Source organism: Pinus tabuliformis, chromosome 3_2 (assembly GCF_031772625.1).
Source record: "Pinus tabuliformis cultivar Carrire ecotype Pingquan chromosome 3_2, CPIR1, whole genome shotgun sequence".
Lineage (NCBI taxonomy): Eukaryota > Viridiplantae > Streptophyta > Pinopsida > Pinales > Pinaceae > Pinus > Pinus tabuliformis.
In genome coordinates, this window is record NC_142302.1 from 1,018,149,047 (window position 1) to 1,018,158,925 (window position 9,879).

Genomic DNA, 9,879 nt, shown 5'->3' on the forward strand with positions numbered 1-9,879 from the left:
GCATCAATGCAATAGATAGGAAAAGAATAAGGAAAAATTTAAGTAGCCTTTGATTTCTGTGGATGGAGGCTAGAGCTTCCCAAAAGTAGTAGCTAAAGGCAGAGAACAAAATCTCTCAACATTTTTTGAGAAATATTGATATAGGCTGGGCCAATCCAAACAAAAAGTGTGCTCCTTCTGAGTTTTTGGGACAAACACCAGATTCAAATCGATTCAATGAATTTTCACAACAGAAAGCTGCATCAATTTAGATGATACAAAGAACTAAGGAAAATTATGTACCTTGCACTCAAAGTTCAAACCTCACCATTGTAACAGCTCTAATGCAAGCAGATTTCAAAAGCAGCAAGTTTTTGTTCATGATCCTAAGAAGCTTCATTAGATACAACACAATGTGGTCAAGCCTCAGGTAGCAATGAGACAAGGACTTTTACATATAAATCTGTGGAGCATTAGGTAGCAATGAGACAAGGATTTTTGCATATAAATCTGTGGAAATCCAACTAAAGATTCACAGCTCTTTCAAAAACACTGACCTTATCTATAAGATCATGGGGTCGGAATACATATAAGCAACTTATGCATTGTCCCGTTTGGCTTGTGACTGTTATCGAGTGTTTTCTAAGAATTATCTATATACTTATTTTGAGATTTTGTTCCAGATCAATTCTCTCCTTTCTTTGCTGTAGGAGAATGCAGGGGAAATAGAGGAAGCAACTCTGGCTCAATTTTAGCATGTCTTGGACTCGGCAAAGGCTGGAAACAGAACCCTTCTCCTGCTATGGACTTCTCCTCTCTAGGATCTGTAGAACTGGATTGATGATTACAGGGAGAAGCAGAATTCGGACTGGATGCAGTGCAATGGTTTGAAGTGAATCGATCAGGCCCAAGTGGAGAAATTGGACTGGGAATCAAAGCTGGAAGAGGGAGAGATAAGACCTCACCTGGTAATAATCTATTATTATTAGCGCTCTGGAGACCCAACTTAATCTGTAATTTTGTTGGGCATTGTCTTCTCTCATGGAGCTTGAAGGCCGACTTCCGAGGACCCATTTCAATCCCGCCCTTGTTGAATGCAGAATGTCCATATTGCAGCACTGATCCACACTCTGCTGCATTTGAATTTGCATATTTGGTAGGCATAGTGGTGGGGAATTTGAATTCCCCCCCTTCGGCATCATCTGATACGCCTGTAAGTTTCTGCACAAGCTCCCTGAAGCTATTGGTATCTGTCTGAACAAATGTAGTACGAATTTCAATATGCTTGAGCTTTGTAGGCTCGACCTGCGGGGCTATAATGGGTTTAGCAGTAACGCATCCCCATTGTTTCCCATGGAGGGAACCTGTCTGGGATTTTGTCATGGGCAATGACAAAAGGAATCGCAATGGGCTCCTGCAGCGATAAGCCAATTGAAATTGGAATTGGGATTGAATTTCAGTGGAGGACTGAGATATTGAGAGAATCCCAGAGGCTTTAGACTGCAGATGTTAGATTGTAAAGGCCATCCACCGAATTTATTGGCATTATTATTGCATTTTGTAAGGCAAGCCACCAGTTTCCACAAAGAAAAGAGGCCAGGCCATCGTTGAATATGAACACATCGTTGAATGAATCCCATGAAGGCAACGCACTGGAAAATCGGTCAGGGAAGCAATCACAACTTCGTTGAGGAAGTTGACTTAGATGCCCAATAATCAATGAACCATACACACGAGTCACGACATAGACTAGAAGCCAACAATTTCAAACCTTGTAAAGAATTTCAAACCTTACAAAGTAGGTTGGAAATTTCAACCCTTGCAGAGCCGTGTAGATGTTACTCTGAAACAAAATCCACAACACAATTTCAACCCTCCTAAAGAAAATTCAACCTTTGTGGATAACAACAACGAGTCAAACCAAGTTGATATTGATGCAATAGAGGTGTATCATATTTAAAGGGGTTGCTGCCATATTAGCGTGTAGGCTTGTATCCAATATTAAAAAATTAATTATGGAGAGAAAATTTATGTTATCATCTGAATTTGAAGAGTTTGCAGGTAAGCTTAATACTTAAAAAAGAGGAGAATATCACATCACTGGAAAAACTTGGATTTCTGAGTAATGTTAATATTTATATATAAGGGAGAAGAATATCATATTAATTAAAAAACTAACCTATTAACAAATTAGTAAACTTTTTGATATTAAAATATTGGGTAGTATTAACAAATTAGTAAACTTTTTGTTATTAAAATATTTGGTAGTTTTTTTAATCATAAGTATGGTTAGATTTTTTATTATAAAATATTTGCTAAGTGTTCTTTATTTTATAATTGTTTTTTTATTATAAAATATTTGCTAATGGTTCTTTATTTTATAATTATTTAATGAAGAAGATTATTTATTATTAAAGTGAATATAAATTTCATCTTAGAAATATTGGAGCAATAACTTGTAAAAAATGGTATAGATTATTTGTAAGTAGAGGGAGGACCTTTGCCATATGTTAAGGATGGATGTTTCTAAAAGGGAGAGTTAAAGACACAATCAATATCATCTTATATTAGTTTCCAGGTATTTGATCTTATATATCGCATGGGTAGTATGATGGCAGATGAATGTGGGTTAAATATGTTGAAGTAATATATGTCTCATTTTGATTATGAGCATAATCTTTCCTCTATTTTCCTTTTGATACTAAAAACATAGAGATGAAGGAGCTAGAGAATTGTGAGTCTATTTGGTTTTGGAAGTCTTGTTGGTGTATTACCCATTGGTTGGTCTGCTCTTCCCATTGGAAATATGGGATGTTTCCATCGTAGAAATTGTTGTTGTGTTTTATGCTACCTCTAAGAGACATTACATGGTCTATAATAGTGTGAGGAGGTGGGCAAACTGGGTGTGACAAATTCCAACCTGAGGTGGAGAGGCTAGTAGGAATAAAACAAAATTATATAAATGGAAGATAATTGAGTCTAAGACAACTATATAATGGAAACAACACAATTGCTTAATGCAATGAGAGAGATAGAGAAGGACTTAGTATACATGATAATTTCTCATTAGCACTACTTAGAATTGGACTTCAAATTATGGCATCTCTCTACCGATTAACAAATTTGTGTCTTATCTACGACTTCCCATAGATGTGGTCCACCCTTACTCTGCAATGACCTCAATGTCAACACAAGATCCTTTTCTAATAGATGTTCTAGGGCTATCTTTGAAGAGGGCCATGCATTGTGTCCATCATAAGAAATGAAAGGTTTAAAGCTAGCACCCACATGAAGCTTGCTAAAGAAAAGGCACATTTGATGAAACCAAACATGGATTTCTATCCAAACCTCAACGAGCAAATTTTTTAAGATTTCCCTTTTATTTGGTAGCTTATGTTTTGTTAGGTAATAGCTTTCCACTTCAATCTATAAAGCAATGCTTCTAGTAAGTTTTATCATGTTGGATTTAAGTAAGATCAATCAGAAAAATTTGGATGAACTTTATGATACTTTGACAATAGGTTATAACCTTTATTATTTTTGCATTACACAACTATGTTGTTAGGTTTAGCCTCATTATTATTATTTTTAGTACATCGATGTATTGTTATATCACAATTCATTGTATTGTTATGTCACAATTCTATCGAATATAAATATAATTGTTATTGTGAAAAAACATAAATAACATAGATAACAACTTCAAGTCACAAGACAATTCACTATGTATTATGTTGATAATGTTGATAAATGTAGAATGAGATATGTTGTTATGGTATCAAACCAAAAACTTTATCATAAAACTGGATAACACTAGATTTTGATTGATAAATTTTTGATGTAAGTAAATGCTTTGAGAGGCGCTCTGCAACCTAATATGGGGTAGATGTTGTAAAGTGATGTAATGTTATGTTTCATTATGTTATATTATGTTTTGTTATGTTGGCTCAAAAACCTATAATTATAATCATTAATTAAAAAAGTGAAATTATCGAATTAAGAATTATAATTTGAAATATTAAATGTCGGCTTGCACCTCTTCGAAGAATAACAACTATAAATATTGCATATTATTATTTCAACTTACTTCTCACTTCTCAAAATGCAATGAAATTAATGACGAAGTCAACTTTTCTCTTCGTAAATGATCTAGAAGGGCTTCCAAACATCCAACGATATTAGGAAAATGATCAACAACAAGGAATTTGTGTTAAGGTATGTCCTTTGTGTTGGACATTGGATAAACCAATGCTCCCCGTCTGTTTTTGCGACATGGAATAATTGTCTCTCATGGATCCTTATCTTTGGCGATGTAATCATTTACTAACACCTACAGGTTTTAGTCTAACAACAATTGTGATTCCCAACAAGTGGTATTTGAGTGTAGGTCATGAGTTTGATACACACCCGACTCAGTTGGGGGAGAGATTGTTGGACATTAGATAAACCACACCCCCCGTATGTTTTCACAACATGGACTAACCGCCTCTCCCAGATCCTTATCTCTAGCGATGCGATCGTTGACTAAAACCTGCGAGGTTTCGATCTAACAACAATTGTGATTCCCGACACTTTGTCATTGTGTTAAAGTATTTCCTGTATCTTCTATACTTCTTGAAATCTACACGTGTGAATGCCATAATTATCATAATATTGTATGTGTAATTTATCAATATATTTTTAGAATTATTTCGTGTTCAAATATGTTATTGTTAGAATTGATCACAACATAATAACTCATCATAACTCTCGAGGGTTTCACCTATGTGAGTGATTGCTTTCTCCTACTAAGTAATAAGCAATTTTAATACATTTGAGTGTGAATCTATTGGAAAAATCATATGACTAATATTAATCATAACAAAAATAATTAGCATCTGACATCCATTCAAACTTGGTCAGTCACGTCTTTGATGTTTGCAACAACATCATTGGTGCTCGAGTTCAACTCACTGATTGTTTCATCTAGTATGAACCACAATGTAAAGCTTAATATATGCATGTGTATGTGTGTGTTTGTACTACTCTACACAATAATAATGGCTTATAGATCTACATATCCTCAATTATCCATCCTCGAGGGCTTCACTGGGGTAGCAATACCATACCATGTGTGTTCATATCGGGGGATACATATTGAGGGAAAAATGACATAACATATTGAGCATATAATAGGAGGTAAAGGGTTTTTATATTGATAGGTGTAAAAAATGGAGTTGAAATTTAATGAAAAATATAAAGGAGTATGAAAAATGTTAATGAAAAAATGGATATCTATAGTATCTAGTGAAAGTAAGGGTTTTTTAAATTGGGAATATGTATTAGGTTCGTATTGGTAGGGGGTTAAATAATGTGGTTTTTAGAGATATTTTCCGATATGTAGTCAAATTAAGGGTATTCTTTAGTATGCCACGAACATATGTTATATGTAAGAGGTTCATTGAGTGAAGTCCCCCGTGTATCCATCATTCTATCAAATAGAAGTAAAACTCACTCTCTCTTGAGATTGTGGGTATTTTTTTAGTAGCTTATTTGTCAAATAATGGAAACATACACATGTTTTTAATAACAAAACTACAGTGCATTATTTTATTTTCCTATGTTCCTTTATTTCTTATCATAATTTCATGGTCTTAGTATTGAATTTATTTTGCCCTTTTAATTTCATAGGCTTAGTGTTGAATTTGTTTTTCTTTCTTAATTTCATGGTCTTAGTGTTGAATTTGTTTTTGTTTTTAATTTCATGGTCTTGTGTTGTTTGTGCGGTTAACAAATAACATATTCTTCTAAATAAACCTATAATGACTCTCTGGTCACCAATGTATTTATAAGAAGCATTGTTTCATGTGGTTTCTTTAGTTATATTTTAACCAACCTAGACCCATCTTAACTCCAGATCTATTAAGCATTAAGAGGGATCAAATCGCTTGAGGTGCAAACTTTTCCTCAAATTTTGCACTCAAAAGGAGGTTTGCACCTAGAGAAATTTGATATGTCTTGAAGCATGATAGCTCTCAAGTTAAGATGCATCTTAACTAATATTTGGTAAATTTTATTTTATTTTACAAGTGTTTTACATGTGAGTGACAATATAAGTTCTTACCAAGAACAAAATAGTATATACCAGCCCTAGATCCATATTAACTCCGGATCTAGCAAGTGCCGAGAGGGATCAAATCTCACTCTAAGAGAGGTTTCAGGAGATTTGATCCCTCTCAACCCTTGGTAGATACAGAGCTAAGATGGATAAACTCTAGTTTAATTTTCCCCTTTATGTAGGCTATATTCCACATGAATATCATGTATTCTCAATACCATAGGTCGATACCATGGTCCATTTTTTATTTTTATTTTTATTTTATTTTTATATGGTTATTTTTTATTTTATTTTATTTTGAACCAATTAAAATGCTTACATTACAATATATTATTTTTTATTTAATTTATTTTTTTTTTTTTTTATGTAATTTGACTCAATCAAAATGTTAAACAATACATTACAACATCTCTCCCATACTGGGTTAGAGAGCACCTCTAGCCCCAATTACTTTTTTCACCCAAAAAAATGAAACAATTAATTTTACTACTTCCTTCTTTAAAACCAAATAAAGCATTAAAAAAAACTAAAAAAATATTGGGTCTTGGTTAAGATACTCTTAAATGTTAAGTCATGATTTTTTTCCTTGCCCTTTTAAAATATTGTAAATTTAAATAATTTTTTTTTTTTAATATAAAACATTCTTTCTATTTCATTTTAATTTATTAATATGTGATATATTATATTAAAAAAATCTATATCTTTTACCTATGATTTTTTTTTTAATTAAATATGATAAAGTCAAAATTGAATCAAACATACATCATTTTTTACTTATTTAAATTAAAATCAATAAAAAATATCAATAAAATTCCACTAAAATGTTTAAAACTTATCAAATTTAATCAAATCAAACCAAACTTGATTTAATATGTTTTAACATCAGTCTAGATCTATCTTAACTATGGATCTACCAAGCACTAAGAGAGATCAAATCTCTTGAGATTTAAATCGAGATTTGATCCCTTTCCCCACTTGGTAGATCCATAGTTAAGATGAATCTAAGATGGTTTAATTCCCCCCTTTAAATAGGCTATATTCTACATGAATACCATGGGTTCTCATAAACTTGGAGCTTAAAACCACCATTAACTTGACCAAGTCAAGCTTACCTTATTAATTTAATTTAAAGTTATTCTTGTTTTAACATAGAGTTATTTTCTTTATTTTGTTTTTGACAGAGTAAAAATGTTTAACATAGTGTTATTTTATTTTTATTAATAAATATAATTATTACTTTTATTGCTACAGGCTTTTTATTTCAAGTTAAGGCGAATGAGGATCTGTTGACTTTTTTATATATTTTTTTAATTGAGGGCCTAGATTGATTCTCAAGGGAATGTTTAGCCTTAATGTTTATCAATCACTGGAGTGCATTAAAGAGTTTATTAAGTTGCATTGACTTTTTTTTATTATGTTGCATTGACTTTTAATAAATTTAAAAAATTATATTGGTGCCACAGAGCTCCCTCCGCACCAATTTCCTAGGGATTTGAGATTATTGCAATTCTAATAAGTTCCTCTATGATGAGTTCCTCATTATTATTTATAATATTCATTTATATATAAGAAAATTTTATTCAGCAAAATGGTCCATTACTTTTAATAAATTAAAAAAAATAGATTGGCTCCCCACCCACCAATTTCTTAGGGATTTGAGATTATTCCAATTCTAATAAGTTTCTCCATGATAAGTTCCTCATTATTATTTATAACATTCATTTATATATAAGCAAATTTTGTTCAACAAAATGGTCCATTACTTTTAATAAATTAAAAAAATTAGATTGACTCCCACTCACCAATTTCCCAAGGATTTGAGATTATTCAAATTCTAATAAGTTCGGCCATGATAAGTTCCTCACTATTATTTATAGCATTTGTAATTCATTTTTTTAAAGTTAAAATCGACCCATAACCTTTTTATACATGGTTAATTTAGTAAGTGTGTGCATTAGTAAGGGGCCCCTTTGGACATAATAAAATTTATAAATATCAAAACATAAATATTTTAAAAAATTTAACAAATATTATTGTATGTGTTTTAATATTAAATTCATTAATATTAAAATGATTTCTTTCAAAGTATTTATATATGTGTTTGTTTTCATATAAATTTACGAAATTTGCATCATATTAAATGACAATTATATAGATAAATAACTATATATATATATATATATATATATATATATATATATATATATATATATTGGTTTTCCCAATGAGGTTGTTAAGACTCACTTTAACTAAAGCATCTTGTAAATAGAAACTTATAAACATAGGTTGGTTACGACATACATTGACATGAAAAGACAAAGAAGCTAAAGTGTTGCAAGCAAAAAAAACTAGTGAGCCATAACAACTATTGGGCATAATCTCTAAGCATTCGTGCTAGGTGGTCCTTACCCTCATCCAAGGAGAAGGAGATGTTGGTTGATCTCCTAGCTAAAATAGTTAGCTTGTTGTCTATATTGTCAATTTTTTCCTCCAACTCTGCCAATCTATTAGAATTCTCCTGTTGAATCCTCTTGTATCTGCCTATGTCACCTATAATATTCTAATAATATTTAACCTTGTGTCAACTTAGTGGCATTATCAATGAAATGATGGGAGTGCATGCAATGCACCAAATATAGTGGGCCCCGCAACCCCATTTCATGTGAGTTGGCATCATATCAGAATGAGAAAAATGCCCACTCATATTAACCTTCCTTAAAGATATATTTTATAAATTTAAAATTAATAAATTATTTTTATTGTTTAAAATAAAAAATAAAATTAGAATTAGAATTATTCTTTGATTTTATATATACAATCAAATAAACATTGTATATTTTATTTTAAACCATTTTAATAAATCATATTAATTTTCTTGTAAATGTTATTTAAGTTTAAACAAATTGTGGTCTTTCAATAACATATAAAACTTATTTTAAATGTTCGAAATCTACTTTCACTGCTTAAAAAAACAAATTAATCCTCCAAAACATTAAAAAAATAATAATTTAACGAGAATAGAAGTCTATTCTCTTAAAAATCACCAATAAATAAATAACATAATTTATTTTTTAATAAAAATAATATATAAACCAATTTCAAAAACCAATTATTATTTCCATTATTAATTGAAATTAAATTATAATAAAAAAATATTTAAACTTAAATATTTAACTTTTATTCTTATTTTAAATCAATTCCAAAATACAAATATTATTAAAGTTGTGTTGTATTTAATATTCCTATGTCTTGTCTGGGATAGCAAACACAAGTCAATGAAAATGGGAAACTTTTTCAAAAACTCATTCCCACTAACTCATTCCCATGTTTTGTATTTGGATGTAGCTGTGTTAAGTCTCTTTCTCTATTGATAATTTCATGGACTAAGTTAAATGTATAAAAAGTCTTAGAAAACCTAATATATGTGTCACATATTACTAATTATCTTGTTTATAAGTCAATGTATTTCTATTCTTTTGAAAAAGTGTGGTGTTCCACACAAGGGTCAATTTCTCCCTAGGTACAATTATTCTTTTGTTGACTTTAGGTTCTATATGAGATGTGGATGTAGGATTATTTAATGTGGACAAGTGTCTGCATGTCAAATCCTGCTGCCAAGGTACAATTATTCTTTCATTGACTTAAGTTCTCTCTCAAATGTGGAAATGGAAGGATCGGACAAGGATATCTAACATCGCCTTAAAGAAAAGTGAGACTATTTGATATAGACATGATAGGATTTGTAGCGAAATTTTTGCATGATAATTTATTTTGTTTATTTATTTAATATATGTTTATTCATT

The 9,879-nt window shown here is 30.9% G+C and overlaps 1 protein-coding gene across 1 annotated transcript; it reads right to left on the bottom strand.

Moving 5' to 3' along the window:
- Positions 1–332: 332 nt before the first annotated feature.
- Positions 333–1,745, bottom strand: LOC149184045 (VQ motif-containing protein 11-like). The gene has a single exon (XM_089418827.1). The coding sequence runs from the start codon at positions 1,360–1,362 to the stop codon at positions 664–666; it is 699 nt and encodes a 232-aa protein (XP_089274953.1). The 5' UTR covers positions 1,363–1,745; the 3' UTR covers positions 333–663.
- Between the last annotated feature and the right edge of the window lie 8,134 nt (positions 1,746–9,879).

Excerpts from the sequence above, each read along its gene's own strand:
- LOC149184045 (XM_089418827.1), bottom strand. The coding sequence starts at position 1,362 with ATGACAAAATCCCAGACAGGTTCCCTCCATGGGAAACAATGGGGATGC.